Source organism: Podarcis cretensis (genome assembly GCF_951804945.1).
Source record: "Podarcis cretensis genome assembly, chromosome: 6".
In the NCBI taxonomy this organism is placed as follows: domain Eukaryota; kingdom Metazoa; phylum Chordata; class Lepidosauria; order Squamata; family Lacertidae; genus Podarcis; species Podarcis cretensis.
In genome coordinates, this window is record NC_137175.1 from 64,434,450 (window position 1) to 64,460,048 (window position 25,599).

The following is a 25,599-nucleotide window of genomic DNA, read 5'->3' on the forward strand; positions in this document are numbered from 1 at the left end:
AGGAATTTTCCTGACGTATGGCAAGCCTACCTAAACAGAGCATAGTCCAGCTGATTAACATAGGGACACTGATTAACGCACTACACACGTGTGAATCTGCAGTGGGGCTCAGGTGTTAGATGGGCCCCCAGTTGGGGTAGGCTACTTCAGCTTTTAATGCTGCAGAACGTACCTTCTTTCTGTCTGAAGGGATCATATTTCTTAGTGCATACACGGTGACTGATCCTTCACTGTCGCCAATTAGAAGGCAATCTGCGTTTTTGGCAAAAAGCACAGCCGTGAATTTCACAGTTCCAGTGGCAGGATGCACAATCAGGGGATCCAGGCTACATGCAAAACAATGGCATACAGTATAAAACTGATGGCTGCAGAGCTCTGTGGGACATCCCATTGTGAGATATGTTACTACCACAACTACTACTATTGTTTGCTGTTTGCTTGCTTGCTTGCTTGCCTGTTTGCCTCACAAGTTATTTTCCTCCACTACACTACCTTAATTATTCCTGCTAGTAATGCTGGTGTATATAACACCATTACAGTTAGGAAGCTACATAATGTATAACCTTAGATCGCTGTTTGAACCTGCAGCATTGGTTCTGCCCTGTACCATTGCTCCATTCCAGTTAGCTGTGGTCTCTGATTAGGCCCCTGGAAAGAAATGTTGAGCTCTGGGGGGAAAACAATATCCATGGAGCTCCTTCCAGTTGGGTTTTAAGTAATCAGGTGCAAGTGTTTCTCCCAATGATACATAGCTGCTTAGCAAATAGGAAATATATACAATAGCAGAAGATCTCATATTTTGTAATGCATTCCATGTATGATACTCTGTGTTTACTTTGTTCAAGAGTAACTAGATACAGTACCTTTTTAGATAGATGTATAAATTGCTTTTATGAAAATGGCTGATTCTTACGTGCTGACGCTAAGATCCCAGATTTCCACCCTGGTTTCGTTCGCTGCTGCAAACACATATGCTGAATTGGGAGACCACACTATGTCATAAATGACATTGGCAGTGGAACTGAAAGTCAAAACAGGACGGACTGAATCCTCGCGCCACAATATAATACTCCAGTCCGCAGAACAACTTAGAAACACTTCTGTACTGAATGGATTCCATGCTATCTTGTACACCGGGCCCTTGAAATAGAGAGAGAAAGAGTAATTGCTTCATTTTACACACACATACACACATGCAAAGATTAGCGCAGAAGCATTCTGCACCACAGCACTGAAGCCCAACAAGATTTTGGGAGACACTGAACTTCTCTAAGCAGTATGTGATGGATGGCACAGCTTTAGCTAGGTTAAGCATATTGGCCTGAATCCAAAGGAGATGCTGAATTCATACACTCAGAGGAGACCCATGCATAGCTGAAGCCTCTTTTACAGTTTGTACCACAGTAGCTGTGCTAGCTGAAAAGACAAGCAGAATGGCAGTTAGGCCCTGCTAGAGGGTTCTTGAAAACTGAAGGGAGCCCTGGCTCTGCTCGGTGCCTCACGTGTATGTAAGCTTCCTCCTTTGGTTTCTACATGTTTAAATTTATACAATAGCATTTTGTGTTCATATCTGTCAAGGAAGTTCACAGAGGTGTCCCGAGACACTAGTTCAAAGGGCAACCCATCCTGCGATTAATGAGGGACACAATGCCATCGGATTGCTGCCCTAACAATGGGAGTTGTACTACTGTGCTCTTCCTCTTGTCTTTAGGAACCCAAATATGGTCAGGAATGCAACAGACTGGGCTGCTTGAGAGAAAAAAAGGGTTTCAGGGGAGACAATCTGGTATGGTGGTCAGAATTCTAGAAATCTAGAGCAGCTGTCAACTTCACCCACACAGAGTGTGAGGCAGGATGTGTGGAAGCAGGTCTGGGGGAGGATAAGGAGGGTCAGATATAGCAGGCTTGCAGCACCTTGGACAGATCACTTGAATAGCAGCTTTCTCCAAGGGACTTTCAGTTCCATCCAAGGCCCTTTATCTCCTTTTCAGCCCTGACGACCTCCCAGATTCCAACTCTTTCTTTAGAGGAGAAAAGCCTTAAAGGGGTAGCCTATAAGCCTGGAGCCAAGCAGTTGCCTCTGTTTGACTTCTGACCATTGATGGCAATAAGGGGCATCTGGTATTGTGGGGCTCAATATTTCAGAGGCACTAGGCTCAGGAGGTGCTGCCTTTGGGGCACTGATGGTTCCGGGCCCCATGATGTGATGTTAAAGACCAGGCCTCAGACCCCTGCCAGTGGTATAGGTAGCATGGCTTTGAAAGACACCTCTGTGTCTGTGAGTCTTGGCTGCCACTTGAAGCCAAAGTTCCTCCTGTTCATTTCAGTGGGGCAGAGAACTTCTAAGTGCATTATCACTTGTCACCCACAATCAGCTGCTTGAGGTGGCTGCCTTATCTTGCATCAGGGCAGGACCTGCTCGGTTTAAAGTCAACAACCTGGCATTCCAGCTTGTATAATGACCTAGAAGATAACTGATTTTAAGTGGTTGGTCCAGAGTCATCCGGCCTAGTCTGGTTGAGAAACCTTGATTTCTAAACTATGCAGTATTCAAGAAAGTATTATTAAAGTATGTGGATCATTAGTCATTGATTTCCCCAACACAGAGAATTTGATTGGTACCTGAAGAATCCTGTCAGGAGAATATGTGAAGTAGGGCTAGGAGCCTGTGTGGCCCTCCAGGTATGTATAGCGGGAGTACAACTCCCATCAGCCCCAGCCAGTATGGCCATTGGTCAAGAATTACGGGGGTTGTAGTCCAGCCACATGTGGAGGGCCACAGGTTCCCCATCACTGGTGTAAAGGGTACTAAAGACAGTGTGTGAGTATCTGTGCATCTACTTATTCAACCCAATTTTATTTATGTTTACTCACTTTGTGTCCCCTGTAGGTCTCCAAGTACTGCTCATTGTAAGAACAAGAGCATTTGTGAATAAAACCTTCCTCAGTTCCAACCAAGTATATATTAGTGTCCTGAAATAAAACCAAATTACTGTAAATGGCTTTGACTTTATCCAGATTGGGCATATTCTTTAGAATCTTCACTGCAGCAAATTGTCAGGCTTGCTTCTCTTCTTTCCTGGTAAAGTAGAGTCCAATGTAATGGAATTCTCAAAGGCTTGAGCCAGAAGTCCCAACTAACCACGTGTCCAGGAATAGAGCAGACATCCAACAAACAATATCCAACAAAACATAATAATGCATGAAAGAGTTGCATGTGTCACATGTTCGGAAGACAGTGCATGCAGAGGGGAAATATGACATTCTGATGCCACCTCCAGTTTAGCCATTTCTTGACCATGTTAACGCTCCCTGCCCCTGGAGTATGCTTGTATTTCCTCTCCTTTTCCTTTGAAGGTAGATTAAGCAGAATTGGGTTTTGATAGAGAGTGGCGCTGCACCCAGCCTTGTCAAATGTGTGGCTGATTCTACCAGCTCAGAGCTACAATCCTCATTTAGTTTGATGGGAGCCCTCCATCTAGTTCCCTGGAAATACTAGGAGAGGCTACTACTACATTTTTTAGCGTTGGATGGGTTATAAAATCTCTGCAGTCTTTGGAAAGATGTCCAAAATAGAGATTCTCTGCTCTTTATGTCAATCTAACATGCTAAACTATAAAACTTGTTCAGAAACAACCAATGAGTAGGAGGAACAAGCGGACCTCCATTCCTTGCTATCCATTGTCTTCAGCTAAATTATCACTTTGACCTCTGTGGACAAAACATTCAGAAAACATCATAAAAGATTAGGATACCTTTGGATGGAAATCAAAGGATAATCCTGGAGCTTGTCGAGATATGAGTGCTTCACTTTTCTTTTCTGCCCCTCCCTTTTTCTTGTCACTTGCTGTTCGCTTGAGTTTCATTAGATCTGAGTTGAGAAACAAATGCATATAGATGGTGAGACCTCCTGTTTCACTGTGAGGGCTATGGGAATGTTTCTCTTCTACACAACACATGGCCATTACAAACTCTCCTTGTCGACTATTGGAGCTAGTATAAGAAACGGCTTTATTTCATCTCTGATTACCTATAGTAAACCCCTATAGTAAACCAGTGAACCCCTCGCATCCACAGCACGACCTGTGTGAACATGGAAAAAGAATTCTGTACATGTATCACTAATCAGAAGGTGAATCCGCAAACAGATGCTTCCTGCTTACCTTTCCAAATCCAGCAACTGGAACTGTACATATAGGCCTTTTTAAAAGAGGCCCAAATCTTGCCAATCAGTTGTTTGGAAGGGGAAGCAGTAAACTGGAATTATTAACCTCTTTCCCCACCAAGCAGCTGGCCAATGGGATTTCAACTTTTTTTAAAGAGAGCTGTGTGCAAATAGCCCTAGTTCTTTGTGCACTCAATGGCATCACAGCCCTTATGTGTAATTCTCTGTGCTGTATAACCTGGAGTGTCTTTCTAATTCCCTAACTTAATTACTTACTGAATTGTTATTATTTTATCCCACCTTTCAACATGTAGCAGCCAAAGTATCTGGCAATAATATTAAAAAGACAAGAGCATAAGAAAGGTTAGGGGAACCCACACACACACACACACCATTTAAGTAATTCCAGAATGTTTGGAGTAAGGTGACAACGCTTACCATTGCAGCTTAATCCTTTCCGAACAAACCACTTAGTCACTCTGCCATCTGCTGATATGGAGACTAGTATCTCCCCTTTGTCTTCTCCTGTTATTCCCCTGTCCTGCTCAACCCACCTCAGCTGCCACACAGGGCCCAAGTGTTTATCGTAAGATTCGCTGAAACAAGAGATTAATACCAAACTCAGCTTTGGGATGCATACAATTAAACTCAACACAGTAATAAAAGGGGAAAGTGGTATTGCAGGCAGGGTCAATCAGAGGGGTGGGACAAGGGTGTCACTCTTATTTGTGTGCCTTATTATGTTTGTTTTATGTGTGCGCCTTTTAATATTCTGGCTAGGCGCCTCAAAAGTTGGAAGTGAACTGGGCCTCTCTGGACTTCCAAGTATGTCTGATTGCAGGAGTTGGAGGTGGGAATGCATGTACATATAGGAAGCAACACATGCAGGTAATGAAAATATGCCTGAAACTCGTCATAGAGGTGGGGAGAGTGTAATACAGTACAACCAATTAATCCTCCAGTTTTTCAGAATAGTCAAAGCCAAACAGAGGTGGGATTTGGAGATGTGTGTGTGTGTTTAGATCCAGACAAACGATATACTTTGCAATGTAATGAACAATGTGTGGAGGTGCCTCCACAAGACTTACCTGGTATCTAAAACTGAAGTTGTATGATGGGTCTGGACATTGTAGACTGCAATTGTCCCATTGTACAATCCAACTGCTAAGAGGTTTGGATTGGCTAGAGAGAAATCCAATGCAGTTACTCCATGATGAGATTGATAGACACGCTCTGGCCACTGGAAAATCAAATCTGTATTAACTAAGAGAACATTCACACTTTATAAACAATCAGGGACCCCAGAAATTATTTAAAATTCAGGAGGGAGGGTCTGATTGGCTGTGATTAAATTTTGCTTCCTTTTAAGGTGCATTTCTGAAACACCTTCAATGTTGCTGAGTGTATCTTCTTCGCATGTAGATTAGAATTTTGTTTAAAAAAGAAAAAATATTGGACTGGATTCAACTAACCCAGTGCACTAGCAGAAGCCAGACAATGGGGGCTTTCTGCCCTCTCCTGACCCCATGAGCCCTGCTGTCTCCCCCTAATCCACTCTGGAGAGTTGGGAGTACCCTCAGAACAGTTTGCAGAGGAAGGGTGTCAGTTCATCTGGCAAGTGGAAATGCTTCTGCTGACAGAACAATAAGAAGAGTGGGACACTGAATTCATCCCATAATTGCTAGCAACTGATAAGAAATAAGATGCTTTAAAATTCTGAAATTCAGTTATTGAACACTAAAGCTACCTTACATTATTCGTTACAGAAAAGGAAGGGAAGAATGCCACAAAAATGCATTTTAAGTAAACTGCTTATAGGTTTCGATGATTAAATGATATATAATTCCTGTTAAATAACATAAATTAAAATAAAACAAAATGGAACTTTATCCATCTGTTGTAATCAGCAGGTACAAATGGAGATTTTACATTTCTGATTACTTTTTTGTAATATATGGTTCAAGGTTGGCATGTTTTCTTTACATTTATAATATGGCTTAGTGATGCTTATGCATACTGTATGTGGGAGGAAGTCAACTTAGGGGGTCTTACATACAAGTAAGCTTAGGACTGGGTGGTTAGATTATAAGATTGCTTTATATCTTAAGGATAGGGTATAAATGAGCTATTTGTGGTCTTAACGGGGAAGCAAATCTGAAGGCCTCATGGGCCTAAGGAAGGGTAAAAAAGAACTTTACTGCTACATTGCCGTTGTATCTTATCAGTAAATAATATCAAATTGACCAAAATCAAGAGGAACAGCCCAAGTATTGTGTTACCGTTGGGTTCTTCAGTGACCAGCAGCAAGCCAAGCCTTTCTTCTGCTCTTTAAAACGAAACTGTCCATAACCAACAGCCAGTAGATCCTAAAAACCAACAACACATGATTACACTACCAAGCCACAGCAACCATTGAGATGGCTATGTGTATGGCCCTTGAGGCTCTATTTAATTTGGAGTGAAAAGCTGCTCATTATGGATCCAGAGCAGCGTCAGTAGCAAGACTGTTCACAGCTCATAGGATCCGGTCAGTGTTTCTGCCCCCTGCTGCGACCTTTAACAGCTGGCTCCTTCTTCCATTCACCTATCTATTGCCACTATTATTGCTGTCCAAGTGTACGTATATTGTTAAGTGCTAAAGGATTTGACGCTGCTGAAAACTGGCAGTGATTAGTTAAGCTACTGTGATGTCATGAAGCTACCACAGAACAGTTTAAACTGCTGTGATCAGGAAGGTCTGGCCAACAGCATGTTTGCAAGTAGGCTACCTTTTGTGAGAAAAATGAAAAGCCCATCTTTCAAACAAACAAAAGACTGGTCACTCACCAAATGTGGGCAAGCATTTCCAATAAATGCATGACAGAGAAACGCAGGAGATGATCTTGAGGGACAGGCTAAACACAAGCCAGCCTTTTATTCTGTGGTATATTAATTCCAGTAATAATAACATTATTATTATTATTATTATTATTATTATTAGAGTCTCTTTGCAAATGCAGCTTTGACAAGCTTAGAAATTCTACTCCTAAAGTGTTACTTAATTTTGACAGTGCAAAGAACAATTTTTCGCATTTTTCCCAAGTGTTTAGAGGTCACTTACAGGATTCACTTTGTTCCAAGCTAGGCAGCTCACATTGTTTCCTCTCATCAAATCACATGCATAGGTCCACAAGCCTTCTATATAAGGTGGTAGGATTTCCTCTCGTCCTGAACTAAAGTCTAACAGAAGTGATGACCTAACTGAGAGCACATCCTCCTCTTCCTCCTCCTCCTCCTCCTCCTCTATGGATTCCTCTTCAAATATAGAAAGGCTATGTTCAGATTTGACAGTCGGCTCTAGGAACACATGTAAACACAGAAAACGTTGCTGTTCTTCCATCCCCAAATAGAAATAGCTATACTAGAACAGGCCAATAATCAGGTTAAACCAGCAGCTCTGTATCTGCCACAATGCCTGCTCCACATATGGGACGTTCTCTGTTCCCTCTGATATGAACGCCACTACTTGTTTTGTTTTCCTCCATGTTTGCTAAGTAATGTAGGTAGGAGGAAGAGTTTTGTCTGTGCCAGCAGGGATGTATGAAAATCCTGGTGCCCCTCTTATGATTTCACTGGTGATGAGCCCACAGGTGTGTGGGAGGAGCAGAAGCCTCCAAGCTTGCCCCCATCAGTGGTGTGGAGGGAATGAACAGCCATTTTAGATCTGGTCCTAACCAATGTTGATGACCTGGTTAGTGGGGTAGAAGTGGAAGGATCATTAGGCGCGAGTGATCATGCTCTTCTGAAGTTTACTATACAGCGGAAAGGAGCAGCCAAGCATACTAGGACTCAATTTCTTGACTTTAAGAAAGCCGACTTCATAAAACTTAGGGAAGTGCTGGGTGAGATCCCATGGACAGTAATACTAAAAGGAAAGGGAGTTCATGATGGCTGGGAGTTTGTTAAGAGGGAGATAGTAAAAGCACAACTTCAGGCAATACCAATGAGACGGAAACATGGAAGGTGCCTAAAGAAGCCAGGGTGGCTATCTAAAGAACTTTTAACTGAGTTAAGATTAAAAAAGGATGTGTACAAAAAATGGAAAAGGGGGGAAACCACCAAAGAGGAATTCAAACAAATAGCCAGCACGTGTAGACACAAAGTCAGAAAAGCTAAAGCACAGAATGAACTCAGGCTTGCTAGAGAGGTTAAAAGCAACAGAAAAGGCTTTTATGGGTATGTTCGTAGCAAAAGGAAGAACAAAGAAACAGTGGGGTCACTCAGAGGAGAATATGGTGAAATGCAAACAGGGGACACAGAAAGGGCTGAACTCCTCAATGCCTTCTTTGCCTCAGTCTTCTCCGATAAAGAAAACAACGCTCGACCTGAAGAATTTGGAGCAAATGATTCAGCAGAGGAAACACAGCCCACAATAACTAAGGAGATAGTACAAGAATACTTGGCTAGTTTAGATGTATTCAAGTCTCCAGGGCCAGATGAACTACAACCAAGAGTATTAAAAGAACTGGCAGATGTGATCTCAGAACCACTGGCAGTCATCTTTGAGAATTCCTGGAGAACAGGCGAAGTCCCGGCAGACTGGAGGAGGGCAAATGTTGTCCCTATTTTCAAAAAGGGGAAAAGAGAGGACCCAAATAATTACCGCCCAGTCAGTCTGACATCAATACCAGGGAAGATTCTGGAGCAGATCATTAAGCAAACAGTTTGTGAGCACCTAGAAAGGAATACTGTGATCACCAATAGTCAGCATGGATTTCTGAAAAATAAGTCGTGTCAGACTAACCTGATCTCGTTTTTTGACAGAATTACAAGCCTGGTAGATGAAGGGAACGCAGTGGATGTAGCCTACCTTGATTTCAGCAAGGCATTTGACAAGGTGCCCCATGATATTCTTGTAAAGAAGCTGGTAAAATGCGGTCTTGACTATGCTACCACTCAGTGGATTTGTAACTGGCTGACTGACCGAACCCAAAGGGTGCTCATCAATGGTTCCTCTTCATCCTGGAGAAGAGTGACTAGTGGGGTGCCACAGGGTTCTGTCTTGGGCCCGGTCTTATTCAACATCTTTATCAACGACTTGGATGATGGACTCAAGGGCATCCTGATCAAATTTGCAGATGACACCAAACTGGGAGGGGTGGCTAACACCCCAGAGGACAGGATCACACTTCAAAACGACCTTGACAGATTAGAGAACTGGGCCAAAACAAACAAGATGAATTTTAATAGGGAGAAATGTAAAGTATTGCACTTGGGCAAAAAAAATGAGAGGCACAAATACAAGATGGGTGACACCTGGCTTGAGAGCAGTACATGTGAAAAGGATCTAGGAGTCTTGGTTGACCACAAACTTGACATGAGCCAACAGTGTGACGCGGCAGCTAAAAAAGCCAATGCAATTCTGGGCTGCATCAATAGGAGTATTGCATCTAGATCAAGGGAAGTAATAGTGCCACTGTATTCTGCTCTGGTCAGACCTCACCTGGAGTACTGTGTCCAGTTCTGGGCACCACAGTTCAAGAAGGACACTGACAAACTGGAATGTGTCCAGAGGAGGGCAACCAAAATGGTCAAAGGCCTGGAAACGATGCCTTATGAAGAACAGCTAAGGGAGCTGGGCATGTTTAGCCTGGAGAAGAGGAGGTTAAGGGGTGATATGATAGCCATGTTCAAATATATAAAAGGATGTCACATAGAGGAGGGAGAAAGGTTGTTTTCTGCTGCTCCAGAGAAGCGGACACGGAGCAATGGTTCCAAACTACAAGAAAAAAGATTCCACCTAAACATTAGAAGAACTTCCTGACAGTAAGAGCTGTTCGACAGTGGAATTTGCTGCCAAGGAGTGTGGTGGAGTCTCCTTCTTTGGAGGTCTTTAAGCAGAGGCTTGACAACCATATGTCAGGAGTGCTCTGATGGTGTTTCCTGCTTGGCAGGGGGTTGGACTCGATGGCCCTTGTGGTCTCTTCCAACTCTATGATTCTATGATTCTATGATTCTAAGGCTTATCTCTTTCCTCCCTTAGCATGATCAAAGCCAAATTTGCCTCCCCTCATAAAGCTAGAATGCTTAGGACAGAACTTTCCTTAGTATGCTGGTAATGATGGGGGGAAAAGCTTGCTGGCTCTTTGAGTACCGTTTAGCACCACACTCTGACTGACTGATCTGTGACTGTAACCAGAAGAGACTGAATTTCCACAAGACATGGTTGTGATCAGATGGTAGGTACTTCTGCGTAATTTCCTGCACCCTATAGACTGCCAGATTACCATTTTGTTGCTACTTAAATACATGTGGCCCAAAATTTTGCCCCAATGGAATTTAGCACTTCGTGATTGGTTTTAGGATTCCAGCCCAAAATGATCCATGACTTACTATTATATTGGGTTTTTTAAAAAATAAAAAAATGGTGTAGTTGAAATCTATACAAATATATGTGTAAATCGATATGAAGATTTCTGTTCTTTGAACAGGGTTGACTTTCAGAACCGCACAATTACAGTTATCACCGGCTATAAGGACAAGGGACGCTGGTGGCGCTGTGGTATAAACCACAGAGCCTAGGGCTTGCCGATCAGAAGGTCGGTGGTTCGAATCCCTGCAACGGGGTAAGCTCCCGTTGCTCGGTCCCAGCTCCTGCCCACCTAGCAGTTTGAAAGCACATCAAAGTGCATGTACATAAATAGGTACTGCTCTGGCGGGAAGGTAAACGGCGTTTCCGTGTGTTGTTCTGGTTCACCAGAAGCAGCTTAGCCATGCTGGCCACATGACCCGGAAGCTGTCTGCAGACAAACGCTGGCTCCCTCGGCCTATAGAGTGAGATGAGCGCCGCAGCCCCAGAGTCGTCCGTAACTGGACCTAATGGTCAGGGGTCCCTTTACCTTTAGCTATCTTTAAGGACAAACACAGATTTGGAATCAAAGATTTTGAGTATTGCTGTGACTGTCCTGATCTTATGGTTTCTCGTCCCAACCAACGATGGAGCGTATCCACGGGAGGGCAGAGTGCATAACTGCAGTAGCCTAGTTGCTAAAGGATACAGTGGTACCTCTGGTTAAGTACTTAATTCGTTCTGGAGGTCCATACTTAACCTGAAACTGTTCTTAACCTGAAGCACCACTTTAGCTAATGGTGTCTCCTTCTGCTGCCGTGCCGCCAGAGCACAATTTCTGTTCTCATCCTGAAGCAAAGTTCTTAACCTGAAGCAATATTTCTGGGTTAACGGTGTCTGTAACCTGATTCTCTATCGAGGGTCTTTTGGGGAGGCAAGGTGGCTTCCAGGAGGCTTCACTTGTGCTCACTTGTTTTAAGATCCAGGTCAGTGCTGTTTCCCTCCCTCACTGCAGAGTCAAGGAAGGAAGAACGTTAAATGACTAAGTGGCAAGGTTCAGTTGTGCCCGGAGGGGGCACTGTGTGCCTTCCAAGCTCCTCCAAGTCACCACCTCCTGTGGTTTCAAAGAAAGGAGAAGCAAGTCTTGCTAAACCAGACAAGCTCAAGTTTCCTAGCAGCAGTCAGGGACAACCTGATAGAATGGGAGCTCCTTAGAAAGAAAATTATGAGGAGGAAGCACAGAGGCCAGCAAGATTTCTTTGTCCCTGCTCACCGCTTGTGGATTGGGGGCGCTGTATTTCCCCCCACCCCTGCCACCACAATCTGTTGGAAATAACTATATTAACTTAGCCTAGCCTACCTCACAGGGCTGTTGCAAAGATTAAAGCAGGGAGGGGAGAATGAGGTGCACAACTTTGAGCTCCTGGGGCAGAAAAGCAAGATACAAATGTATAATGTCATTCACAGAACCTGTAAAGGAACATAAACATGCCAAAATCCAGAAAAGCAGCCTCCCCCTCGCTTTAACTGCAACATTTCAGTTCTGAATTTTGCAGCTAAATACTAGCCCCCCCCCAAAAGCTGCCAGCCCTGATAAACAAGCAAAAAAATAATAATACTCTAAATATGTGCAGTTTCTCAACCTTGGTGTCTGAACTACCTGCCTAGCATAGTCTCCCTCACAGGGTGGCAATGATGCAGAGTGAGTGGGGCATGTGGGATACCCACAGGGACGCTGCCTCAGGCGTTTCTGCTGCCCAAGGCAGCTGCTTCACCTCACCTCATGGGTTGGCCGGGCCTTCTAAATAGTGTTTTAAAAGCTTGTTTTTATACAAATCACACAATTTGTTTCCAGGAGCAATGGAAAATCCATTTCCATTTCAATAAAGTCTGTTGGTAATAAGGGTGATTCCAGGATAAAAAACCATTCATTAGCTGAGTTAGAGAAAGTCGCAACAGTCTCATTTAAACTAAGAAATACTTGCAGTTACTTTTACAAGGAAGTTTCTCAGACCAAGATTAAAATGTCTGAAGAAAAATATACCTAGGAGGACAGGAAGCTGCCGATAAGCTGCTAGTTTGGGCTGGAAAATATTCTCCATTAGGACCCTCTCCATATAAAACAAATCTTGATTAAATTTTTCAGATTTCAGTATAGCTTCTGAGTGGTCTTCTATCTCTTCGTGAATCCGGGAAAGAATTACACTTTCCAAGTCAATGATAGAACTTGTAGTGCTTTCTGAGGAAAGAAAGAGACAGATGTCATTTAATAGCATAATCTAATTTCCCCCCAGAAGGAATTATGGGAAAAGAAACTTCATAATTTGCTTTCAGTATTACCCAGACTGCTTTTAGGTCTCCTGTTATCTAGAGTTTAAAACTGACAGCAAACATGTATTAAAAGCAGTATTCAGCTGCTTTTTTACTACTGTTTTATATTGACTACTATGCGATTGTATTTTGCTTTGAATTTTGTGAACTAATCTGTAATATTTGATGAAGAGTGGTATGCTCACCCCCAATCCGTGTGTGTGTGTGTGTGTGTGTGTATTCCACCAAAAGGTCATTGGGGTTACTTAGATTCAAATAAGAGTTAAAGGAAATGGGATACTGTACATTCAAGATTTTGGGGATATAAATGATCTCACAATGTTAAACTTAAAAATACTTTCCCCATAGTGTCATTACTGAAGAATATTTAACAATGCATGATTGCCTATGGAATCCCACCCACATCTATTCAGAGATAGATTGCAGCCTAAATTGTCCTAGTTCTTCCAAATTGTCCTAGTTCTTCCAAATACATGGATCTCTTATTGGTATTTCTCTCCATAGAATTAACCCAGCTTGTTTATGCTATCTTGTTTTAATTTCCTTTTCCATATTAAATCACATCCATTCCAATTTGACTAGGTTTACTTTATAGTTGGATAAATGACCAAATATTAAAGCAATTCAATTAAACTCATAAAAGATCTCATTTATAAATAGAACTTTATTTTAAATAGAAGTCATCATCTGCATATAAATTAATCTTAAACATTACTTATCCTACTTTAACCCAATTTGTATTTTCAACAGCTCTTGTTGCACTTTACCAAGCGTTTAATCAGCATAACAAACAGCAACAGCGCTAACAGACCTATTTGTTGTATGCCCCCAAATAAATCAGATTTTGTGAGATTCACTTTAAGCAGCAGGAATTTTAGCTAGTTCATAAACCAATTACTAACACTGAACTCCTCTAAAACTTGATACAGATAATTGCATTCCCAAATGTCAGATGCTTTTCCTGGGTCTAAAAATGCCATTCCTATTTCCTTTTTTGTTTCAGGTACAATGTATTTTGTTTCTCGGTGGCGCTGTGGGTTAAACCACAGAGCCTAGGACTTGCCGATCAGAAGGTCAGCGGTTCGAATCCCCACGACGGGGTGATCTCCCGTTGCTCGGTCCCTGCTCCTGCCCACCTAGCAGTTCGAAAGCACGTCAAAGTGCAAGTAGATAAATAGGTACCGCTCCAGTGGGAAGGTAAACGGTGTTTCCGTGCGCTGCTCTGGTTTGCCAGAAGCGGCTTAGTAATGCTGGCCACATGACCTGGAAGCTGTACACCGGCTCCCTCGGCCAATAAAGCGAGATGTGCGCTGCAACCCCAGAGTCGGCCACGGCTGGACCTAATGGTCAGGGGTCCCTTTACCTTTACCTTTTAAACACTCAAAAAGGCTGAAATATTAACCGCGAGTTACTTGATTCCATATTAAGTTAATGAGGTTAAAACAGAATTATCCTCTTCCTACTATACTTTGCCATCCCCAAATCAGCATCAATAATCTCTAGGGTCTTAACCTAGCTGCAAGGGAGACAGGCACTCTCCTGTGTAATTGCATGTATATGATCATTTGTTTCTTATTTTTTTATTATCATGGCATATACGTAATATTTGAAACTTTTCGTGGCTAGCAAAGATGCAAAAATAATGAATTTACCTCTCCCTATAGAAGCTACAGACATGGCTCTGTCGCGTTCCCTGTATAGAGTTGACTTACTGCTGGTCACACTTACTGGTCTGGTACTTTTTTCTGCGATAGCTGCTTCCAATGCATTAAAGGAATCATACAAATCCCAGGTAGTGGCCATTATCTCTATAGACAAAGGATATTGTTAGATAGCTTCTTGTTCTGCATGTGCATGGCTTTATGTTACAAATGATTGCAACTAAATGGGTAGTTATACTTTGGAGTAGCAAATGGCAAGATTAATTGAACGAGCTCGTTGTAATCAGCTGGGGTGAGTGTCGTTGGAAGGTGCGCAATCCTTTCTACGTGTGCATAATGTCTCGTGTTTGCAGCTGCATATTTTTCTGGGAGATTTGAAACAATGTGATCTGAGACGTTTGCCAACTTTCTAAAGGGTCTTCTCAAATTTTAATGCAATATAGTCCCCTAGAGGGATCTACACCTGCATATACCCTACCACACTTAAAGTGCTTCTAGAGTATGAGTTACTAGTGCTGCCAGATCATCATTTTCCCAGTGAAAGCTATATCAGTTTTGAGGCCTGGACAGGTACATCTCCCTATCATCTGCCATTTTTATGTTCACTCACTTTTTACAGGGCAATGAGGGGGAAATCCACATGAAAACACCAAGCCTATTTCATCTGGTAAAGGACCCCTGTTTTCTTTAAATGCTATGGGGACGGCAGTACTGTATATAGGTTGCCCAACCACCATTTTAGACTGACAGGAAAAGTACCGCCTGTTGACGGTCCTCTTTAGATAGCTTAAAGAAGCAGAAGCTCTATCCCTGGTGGAATGTGGCAATCCTATGCCCACAGTGATATCGAAGATATTTTATGAGAAGATGTTGCAAGTAGATAGATGGAATTATTTTTAGAAATACATTGTTTTCTTAATTTTTCCTTTGGGTTCTGCAGCAAAATCTTGGTGTTCCATGTGAATGTTTCCTGCTGAATGGAAGCTTATGTGAAAAAAAGTTTGGGCCAAGAGCCGTATACATTCTTATTTACCTACATGAGAAAAGATGGAAAAGATGATGCTTGGACTTTGCTCCCACATAAAAAAAGCTTTGGTTTTGTCTACAGGTCTTTCTCCATGCCTCTTTCAGTGAGCTCCAAAAACATTTCCAAAATGTAATTTACCTTTGTCATCCATGATAATTTTGTCACATTGCATTTCCTTAGTCTTTGGTGCACCGCCTATAGTTTGCATCATTCTGTTGACATATCGGTCATTGCCAGCTCTGTTTTTACAGAGTTCCATATAAGCTACATTCTTTTTTCTTTGAAAAACAAAAGACATACATATGTATATTAACAACAACAACAACACCTGTGTACTCCAACTCCTCCTTGTTTTGTTTTCCCTTCAGGGACATAAATTTTCTTAGAAATAAGCATGCAATGGTATGGTTTTTACAAGTAGTTGTAGAACAGTGTGCTTAAATGGCATTACAATAGATTGCAAGATTCTTCAGAAACGATTGTTGACCAGATTGTTGAAATGCTGCAATGCAGTTATGTAGCCTTTAGAAAGGTTATGTGAATTGCCTCCTTCCGACACAGAAAATTAAAGTTGTGTTAATAATGTAATCCAAGCTCTAACCTTGACCTTCTGCTGTTTTCCTGCAGGTTAATATGACCAAGGGTTTTAATAGTTATAGCTTACTTCCAAGTAAATGTGATGAACAGATTTGTGAATACGAATTTGTCATAGTTGGGCGGACTGTGTTTAGGATTGCTGCCAAAGGAAAGGGGTAGAACCAGCGGCGTAGCGTGGGTTGTCAGCACCTGGGGCAAGGCAAGTAATTTGTGCCCCCTAACCCGGGGCAAGGCAAGTAATTTGCGCCCCTAACCCCTAACCTGCCACCGCTGCCAGCTTCTTCTTGCTGCTGCCTGGGCGCGCGCACAGCTCGTCGGTTCCGCGAGACATGGGGCTCTGCTACAGCCTGCGCCCGAGGCTCTTCGGCGACTCCGGAGGCGGTGAGCGCGCCCCCCACGATGTTGCGCCTGGTGCGGCCGGCCCCCCCTGCACCCCCCACGCTACACCACTGGGTAGAACCTCTCTAGTCTAGTGCTTGGAGTTTTTGTTAAATCAATGCTGTTATTTTAATTTACAGAAAAGCGGGGCCCAAATCCAATGGTAAAGAGAATACTTTGAGGATAATACTTCGAGAGATGTCATTTTAAGGCTGAAATCCTAATCCCACTTATTTGGGAGTAATCTCCATTCAATTCAGCAAGGCAGGGGTGGGGTACAACTGTTTTCATCCTGGGGGCCACATTCCCTTCTGAGCAACCTTTCAGGGGACACGTGATAGTTGTAGGCAGGGCCAGATGCAAACGCAGACAGAGCAATGAATGTGAATTTCACCTTTGTACCCTTGGCACATTTCAACCCACACTCACATGCCCCGCTCTACCCTTTCATTAAGGAAAGCAGGCTGTCTTAACAGAGTTCAAGGGCATATTCCAGCAAGGCAAAAACACTCAAGGAGAAAGCAAAGCAGGTTCAGTGGGGGTGGGGGGGATATGACTAGGAAGAGTCCGGGGAGCCAGGTAGGAAAGCTTAAAGGGGCACATTAGGCCCTGGGACTGAGCTTCCCCATACTGGCACTGTGGGTTAAACCACAGAGCCTAGGACTTGCCGATCAGAAGGTCGGTGGTTCGAATCCCCGCGACGGGGTGAGCTCCCGTTGCTCGGTCCCTGCCAACCTAGCAGTTCGAAAGCACTTCAAAGTGCAAGCAGATAAATAGGTACCACTCCGCGGGGAAGGTAAACGGTGTTTCCGTGCGCTGCTCTGGTTCGCCAGAAGCGGCTTAGTCATGCTGGCCACATGACCCGGAAGCTGTACACTGGCTCCCTCGGCCAATAAAGCGAGATGAGCGCCACAACCCCAGAGTTGGCCACGACTGGAACTAATGGTCAGGGGTCCCTTTACCTTTAGGCATGGTTAGGATTGCACTGTAACTTTCATTGAAAAGCTAATGCTACATGGCTCAATGGATGGGCCCCATTGCATAGAAATTGTGCCTACCTCACAGAGTCAGCTTCCTCAGACTCTGTCGACAGCATGACAGTTGGCATGTCAAATAACCAAATTGTTTCTGTCTCCGTAAGGAAAATATCCACACGCTTTTCCAGGTCTCGCTTTGTCAGTGGCTCTGGCATTGCCTCTCGCCTGACCTGAACATCTGCCAAATTAGAAAACCATGTGAATGAATTAAATAATGTCAAACCTTCTGATACAAAGCGGCCCCAAACCAGGATGCCATCTTTTCATGACCGTACTCTCCTGGGAGTTGTGTGACCTGCGTGAGATCACCCCCCCCCCAAAAAAGCAGTTTTTTTCAGGGCAGCGATCTTGTGCTGTGCCCCAAAATGTATGTATTGGGGTGGCATGCCCCCCAAAAGTGCAGCCCGAAATCACTGGCCATTTGGGCCGCTGTCGTCTCACAAGAAAAAACAGGATGTCCCGTTTTCTTTCTGGGGCAGTTGACGGGTTTGTAATGTTTTGTGCTAAATAATTAAGAAATCATATGTAAACAATACAAGGGTTGTTTTTACTATAGGATACGCTACTATAAGATACAGCTACTATAAGATACAGTAGAGCCTACCTATATGGTGCAAAGGATGCACAGGTGTTGCCAACTCACGTTTTCCCATGCTTTCAGTAAATTTTGTTCAGTGAAATGTGACATCGCCACATCCATTCCCCTGCCCTCTGCAAGCAGTAGCCATGAAATGGAGCAGGGACAGAGAATAGTAAAAGCAATGGCAATATACCATTCTTTTACCAGATGTTACTAGGGACAAAAGCAGAAGAGATGTGGGTCAGTAGCAGCCATGCATCCCCGTAACATGTGGTTGGCCCTGAATATTTACTGACTTTGAGCATTTTGGAATGTCACGTGACATCCTAAATGTGATACCACATGAGAAAATTCCAGTGTATTGCATTTGTATAAGTTTACCTATAAAACTAGCAAGCGCTTCATGTCTGGTTCCAGGTTCTATAATTTCTTCTGCCAATGATTCAGTAGAAGTAGTAGACTTTGTAATACTGCTACTACCATAAGTTCTGTAGTTTGTGGGGGGAAAGAGGAAGTTAGTAGTGGAAGTAAAATAACAAAGAATGCCAAAGCACTTATAACAGGAATATGAGGTGCCAACCAATAAAATCCCACAGCAGTTGAATTGCCACAGAGTATTTATTTCGGATGAAGAACCACTAGGCTGCAGAAGTGTTTGAGCTCCATCAGACATAGAAAAGGCATATGGTACTACCTCTGAATTTAAGTACATGCACAACTTAAAAAATAAATATCCACTGATACCCTATCCCAGCCTCAGCTATTTGTCCCAGTAAGGAAGCATCTGTTAGGGACAATAGGAACTTCCCTCTCTGGGCTAATGACAGACTTGGAACTGGTGTGTGTGTGTGTGTGTGTGTGTGTGTGTGTGTGTGAAAGAATGAATGAATGGAGCCAGTGTCTCCAGCGCAGGAGGGAAATAACTCAGGATGGTCTTTGAGTATGTGAATCAGAATGCTCTATGAATACAGGCATACCTCAGAGATATTGTGGGTTCGATTCCAGACCACCGCAATAAAGCGAGTCACACTTTTTTTGTTTTGTTTTGCAGTGCATATAAAAGTTACGTTTACACTATCCAGTAGCCTATTAAGCCAGGTCCCTCAGCTACAGGGGGAAAACCCGGCTCCAGCCCTAGCCAGCTCCATTCCCAGTGCCAGAACAAGGGCGGGGGCAGCAGTGGAGTTTCCTTCCCCATGAAGGGTCTGGGCTGCCTGCAGCTGCACCCATGTCCTTCTAAGGAGCAATAAAATGAGGCATGCCTGGAACTGATTGGACACTGATTAGGAATGAGCACTGTCTCATCCTTGTGACTCCACGAATATCTGCCAGTTTACTTGACATGCCTATGATTCCTGGTTAAGAAGAAGTTAATTCTGGAACTGCTGAATGAATAGGCCTGCCACAAGAGAAGCTTGATATGTTAGGAGAAGGAAGGTGATACACTCAATCAATCATCCTTGAACTGCATGATAATGAAACAGAAAAATGGATGGATCCTGCTTGAACTGCAGTTTTCATAATCATATCTAAATCTGACTAGTCATCCTTTTAAAGGAGAAGCCCTTTTATGCAAAAGTTCATGGCGCAAAGCCCCCGTGGCAAGAACAATCCACCCAATCCAATCCATTATTGCAAAGCTGCCGAAGTTGGCTTCAGAATTTGCAGCCTGTTAACATCCACAACTTCTGCTCATACAACTGGAATCGGAGAAACAGCCCACAGGTGCATTAGACAGGCCTATAAAGACCTTTGCCCTTTTACCCAGCCAATACAACTAAATTTGCAACAAAAAAGGCAGTAAGAGAACACCAAATCCCTTTTCTACCCACTTCTGAATATTATGTATTGCTGTTGGAGCCCAAACAGTTTTAGGATGCCGTGTCATACCTGGAGAATGGGCCTGCTAAGCTAATACTTGTCCCAGATGTCTGTTGCAGAGAGAGGGATGACAAGAATTCTGTTGGCACTGCCCCAGCAAAATCTTGGGTTGATAAGATTTTGCTTGGTCTGTGCATGGGCCCAGGGGTGGGTCCGGCAACACTTGGCTCAGGTTGGTAGAGTGGACGGGGAGTCACATCTTTTCCTAGGTCATCAAAAACCTGTGGATACAACAAAGTTACAAGACCCAAAAAAAATATGTATGAGCCGGTTTTTGTTCTCATCACAGCTAAAACCAATAGATTTGAAGCTAATTTATTGAAACTAACAGAACAAATCATTTTGCATGTCTATTCAAAAGAAAGTCGCATTGAGCTCAGCTGGATTTTCTCCCAGGTAAGTGTGCACAAAACTGCAGCCTAACATCTCATCTTATCCTTTTCTGTTCAGAATTAACTCTCACAGAGGTAAATGGCTATGGTATTGCAGCCTAAAGCTCCCTCCTATTCACATTTGTATGAGACTAAGTCTGGTGGAATGTAATATGACATTCAGGTATTCAGGAGCCTCTGACACTCTTTTCCTGTAACCAACTTCTAGATGTCTGCAGCAAACTCTCCTTGATGATTTTCATAAAGTGGATGAAGGCATTTTCATTCCACTGGTTCTTTGCATATGGTCAGAAGGGGATGGTGTTGTTTTTTAATATGGAAATTTAAAACCTGATTTTATTGATAGAGTATATTGTTGCTTTCTTGTAATTTGAATTGTAGTGGTATTTTTGCAAGTAGTCTTCCCAGGCTATTGGCAATTTTTTTATGGGGGGGGCAAAAAATAAACTTTAATAGGATTGACTGTGTATTATTTGATAATAGACTGAGTATGTGGGCCTGTGAAGAGTCCTCATGCCATCACACTTTCATGCGAACACATGTATGTACTCAACTGATATGTGTAATGAGCTCTTTAGCTCAGAGTCATGATGTGTCATGGAGAAGAAACATGCTTCACTGGCATATGGGAGACTGAGTACTCGGATAGCAGACCAGTACTCACACAACAGGTCAATGACCTGGAAACATAGGGTTGTCTTGAAATAAGTCATACTCAAGAGTAGAGCCGTTGAAATAAATGGAGATAAGTCATGTCCATTGATTTCAGTAAGCCTACTCTCTTGGGTAGCTGGTTACAACCCATGGTCCATATGATCAACTGCAAAGCACAATATGTAGACATAGTTACTCTTACATTATATAGCAAAACACTTTGCTTGATGGTTTCTTACTGGAAACAGTATCAACAGTATCCTTCACATTTTTCCACAAGTCTCTACTCAGAAAATAGCTAGCTTTCATTATAAGATTGATCTCAACACACAAAGGTTGTGCAGCAAACGCCTGGCATCGCCAGCATCACCCATTTATTTATCAAATGTAGCTGTGTTCCTTTGTTATGTTATGCCATTACCTGGACATGAGGTTTGCAACTTGCTATGGAGCCCCTTTCGAAAGACCTTCCTTCTGAAGAAATCAGTATGCTCCTGCGAGCCAGTGATCCAACTCTGCTAGCAAGCATGGTGCTGGTGAAGCTCATTTTCCTACCAGAAGCTGAGGACGATGCTAACTTCTTAACTGTGCTCTGGTCTTTTGAGGTCCTGGTTTAATAAAAAAAGAAGTGAGATTATGTGCCAGAGCAGTAGCTTCAAAATGGAACCATTCTGTCAGTTTTTGTTAGCAGATTTTATTTTATTTCACAATTCACAAAACATTTTGCAGTAAATGCTCTCATCCTTTTCAGTAATTGCCACAGAATATTAAGAGATTCAATCTCAGGGATTGCGTAGTCTTACACACTCAGTTTAAGTGTGAGTTTATCACCTTCCATGAATATCCTTGCAGAAGGACTGCCGAACTGATCAAGCCTTTAACTATCACAATACTATCATATCTGGTGAATCCAGTAAATGGTAAATGGAAGGTAAAGGGCGTTTCCGTGCGTTGCTCTGGTTCGCCAGAAGCGGCTTCGTCATGCTGGCCACATGACCCAGAAACTCCCTTGGCCAATAAAGCGAGATGAGCGCCACAACCCCAGAGTCGGCCACGACTGGACCTAATGGCCAGGGGTCCCTTTACCTTTACCTCTATATATGCTACATTTCCTCTTTTTTGTGCTGCATAAATAGCCTAGGTACAGGGTTCAAAATTAGCAGGGCGCCAGGTGTATTTTGCACCTAAAAGTCTCCATTTGCGAACACCTCAAAAAGTCTGGGTGTCATTTTTTGCACCTGGCTGACACTCAAGGAGTTTAATCATAAAGATTAGAGTGTTTTGAAAACCGAAGGTATTCAGAATTTCTTCTAAAAATATGATATTAACCATGTGTCACTTATGTGAATTGCATATGAGTTTGTGCTCTTATAAAAATAAGTAAAAAATGTTACCTCCCCCCCCCCATTGGCAACCAGACATTCTGTTTTGGCACCCACAACCCAGGTCCCAGAAGCTGTTTGGCTCCTAGCTTTTCTATCCCAGTTTCTAACACTGCTTAGTTATGTGGGAAGGATCAGACACATAGCTACTGTGCCTTCTCTCTTCACACTACTGCCTCAGTCTCTCTGGTGAAGTCTTTTCTTTCTTTCTTTCTTTCTTTCTTTCTTTCTTTCTCCGCTTTGATTCAGGCACCTTTATTTTTTATGAGTATTCCCAAAATTCACGAGGCAGAAAGGCCTAGCTGTTATGTCATCACAAAATGACTAACATTTATTGGTACTTTTCCTGTGAACCCAAACCCATTTTCTCCCTAGACATTGCTACTTGATGTGGTAACCCATTGGTACTTACTTATTGATGATGATGCTCTGTTTCCTGCCCCTGTTGAGCAGGTTGCCTGCGGTAGTGTTGGACATGGTTGAGTGTTGTATCTGCCTTCTGGTGGGACGAAACACTAGAATAAGCAGCAACCACAATTACCACTATGGAAGAGGATAATGTGGGGAAGGGCTTGGGGTAGGGAGCTCTGAAAAAATAGGACCAGCTCAGTGCCTGGGCCACTGGGATATCAGTTTAAAATCTGAGCCCCAAAAAGAAACATTCACTGCAGCGCCTGTTTCTCTCAACAGCTGCTGCTTCAACAAGAAACTGTTTACATGGTTACCATGGCAGCTACCTTTGGAGCATGCAGCCGTGTGATTGGCTGCTAGTGAGACAGAGAAGCTAGATCAAAAGACAGATTGGCTCTCTTACATTTGCCTGCAGCAGAGACTTGTTGCTCCTTGTGGAGAAATACTAACTGCACCTCCTTGCCCCCTTGTTACTGCTGCAAGTGCCAGGGATGATTCTGGAACTGAATCTGCTCAGTTCAAGAAACTTCATTCCCATGGTCAGTGAATGCTGCACTTTATATAAGGAAAAATTGCACAATCCACTCTGCATGTGAATTTGACCTGCTCTTGTCCATTCTTCTTTCCTGCAGTCCTGAGTTGCCATGCAGTGCAATGCCATCTACTAGTATTTCTCCCTCAGTAATGCTAGATTCCCAATGCATCAAAAACTTGACATACCTTAACGTTGAAGCACACGTTTTTGCATGAAGAAAGTACCAGGATATCTCCAGTTATATCTCTCAGGATATCTCTGGTATCTCTAGTTAAAATGATGATAATCCTGAAAAGGCAGAAGTTTCATGTGTCTGGAAGGTGGGGAAGTGACCTGCCCTGGATACAGTTACACTCCCCTGGAACAAGCAAGACTGCAGTTTAGGGGTGCTCCTGGATCCAACACTGCTGCTGGAGGCTCAGGCATCCTCGATGGCTAGGAATGCCTTCTTTCAGCTGCAGCTGATTGACCAGCTACAACGTCTTTTGGACTTGGCCACTGCACTCCATGCTCTGGGAGCTTCCAGGCTTGGATTATTTCAATGTCCTCTATGCGGGGTTACCCTTGAAAACGATGAAGAAGCTTCAGTTAGTTTAAAATGCAACAGCCAGATCTCTGGCTTGAGTTCTGTTAGATCTCTGTTAGAACCCCTGTTTTAAAACAGCTGCACGGTTTGCTGGTTCATTTCCATGCCCATTTCAAGGTGGTCACGTAAGTGTTTGAAGCCCACAAATATCTGACAGATTTAGTTGAGATTCCTGCATTGCAGGGAGTTGGGTGAGATGACCCTTGCGATCCTTTCCAACTTCTGTGATTCCCTTCAGAACCTCTTAAATGCTAAGATTGGCTGATGGGACTTTCTTAGTAGTCCCTCTGCCTTCAGAGGTTTCCGGGTGTTGGTCTAGGAGAGGACATTCTCTGTGGAAGTGCCCAAGTTGTGGAACTGTCTCCATACAGGTGTGTCTGGCACCTTGAATGCTGAAGACACACCTCTTTGCCCTGGCTTTTGACACATTATGTAGAAGTAGGTGTTCTTAGTTGCATGTTAAAGTGTTTTATATGCAAATCCAAAAAGATCAGTACTCCATAAAGATACTACGATTGCATGACTAAATGTCACCAAAGTGCATGAAAGGAGAAATATGATTGCACTTAAAAGTACATTGTTTTATGGAGCTACATCATACATTTCCAGATGCTTGGCTCGTATTGTCAGCAAGGAAACCCATATATAATGTAGATATCTATACAAGTTTCAGGAAAGAGAGAGAAAAGGCGTGTAAATTAATGTTTGTTTTTAATGCAATGAGGGAATCTTGCATGAGATTTGTTTCTAGTACCATCATAAAAATGTATGATTAAAATTTATTGGTTCTCTACCTTTCCAGTCTGCCTTGAATGGTTTTGACCTAAGTTTCATATCATTTATTATGTTTTGAATCTGCTGAAATACCTTGGTAAGACTGTTTCATGCCATTCTTTCCGTGAGACAGAAAATTCAGTCACTTTTGTAGGAATATATATTTACTAAAAGTAACTTTAGACAGGGCTGCAGTCTGAGTTGCCTTTTAGAGCACAAACCACTGGAGGCTGGTAGGATACCTATGTAATAATTTTGTTCAATTACACAATTATAGGCTGAGCATATAATATAAGGATGCAGAAGGAAACACACAGGATGGTTCAAGTTCTGATAAACTTAAATCAGCTACAAATATGCAAGGAATTCATCTGCACTTGTAAAGATGGTGGCATTGATGTGCGTGGTAAACATAGTTAATAGTTATGTGGGTGTTTTGGGTTGGTGTTTTTTTTTGTGTGTGTGTGTGTTTTGGGGTTTTTTGCATTCGCTGCAAAAATTTAGAACACCAGTGCCTGTTCAACAAACAGTGTATGCATGAATGAGTGATTGGATCCATACAAATTATTGTTGTCTTACATGACAGGGGTATATCATGCATAAAAATTGTTCGTCAAAATAATGAAATTGGCTACAAACACTAAAAAGATATTATTCCGAGTTGAACAATTGGAGGGAAGGCCCGGTTTGGTCGAGATCCAGCCCTGCTAATAGACTACAAAAATAATTTCATAGTGCTCAACAAATACTACTGGACATCTGTGAATAAATGAAATGCACTCTCTCCCTCTAAAGCACCTCATAAATAATTTGGTAATGTACTTACCAGGGATGCGGGTGGCGCTGTGGGTAAAACCTCAGCGCCTAGGACTTGCCGATC

General features: G+C 42.8%; 1 protein-coding gene across 4 annotated transcripts in view; it reads right to left on the reverse strand.

The window, feature by feature from the left end:
* DNAI4 (dynein axonemal intermediate chain 4) overlaps nt 1–25,599 on the reverse strand; it is a 28,936-nt gene that overhangs the window by 824 nt on the left and 2,513 nt on the right. The window contains exons 1-17 of one of the 4 annotated variants that reach the window (XM_079982014.1): nt 23,545–25,151; nt 22,826–22,912; nt 21,453–21,639; nt 19,995–20,206; nt 18,486–18,592; nt 17,546–17,702; nt 15,651–15,790; nt 14,477–14,632; nt 12,538–12,732; nt 7,266–7,501; nt 6,445–6,531; nt 5,254–5,405; nt 4,604–4,761; nt 3,756–3,871; nt 2,875–2,973; nt 914–1,140; nt 173–326 (exon numbers count right to left, since the gene is read on the reverse strand). In XM_079982014.1, coding sequence (XP_079838140.1) covers nt 173–326; nt 914–1,140; nt 2,875–2,973; nt 3,756–3,871; nt 4,604–4,761; nt 5,254–5,405; nt 6,445–6,531; nt 7,266–7,501; nt 12,538–12,732; nt 14,477–14,632; nt 15,651–15,790; nt 17,546–17,702; nt 18,486–18,592; nt 19,995–20,206; nt 21,453–21,639; nt 22,826–22,890 — 2,448 coding nt within the window. In that variant the 5' untranslated portion in view covers nt 22,891–22,912; nt 23,545–25,151. The other 3 variants (XM_079982016.1, XR_013840293.1, XM_079982015.1) reach the window with 3 other exon arrangements.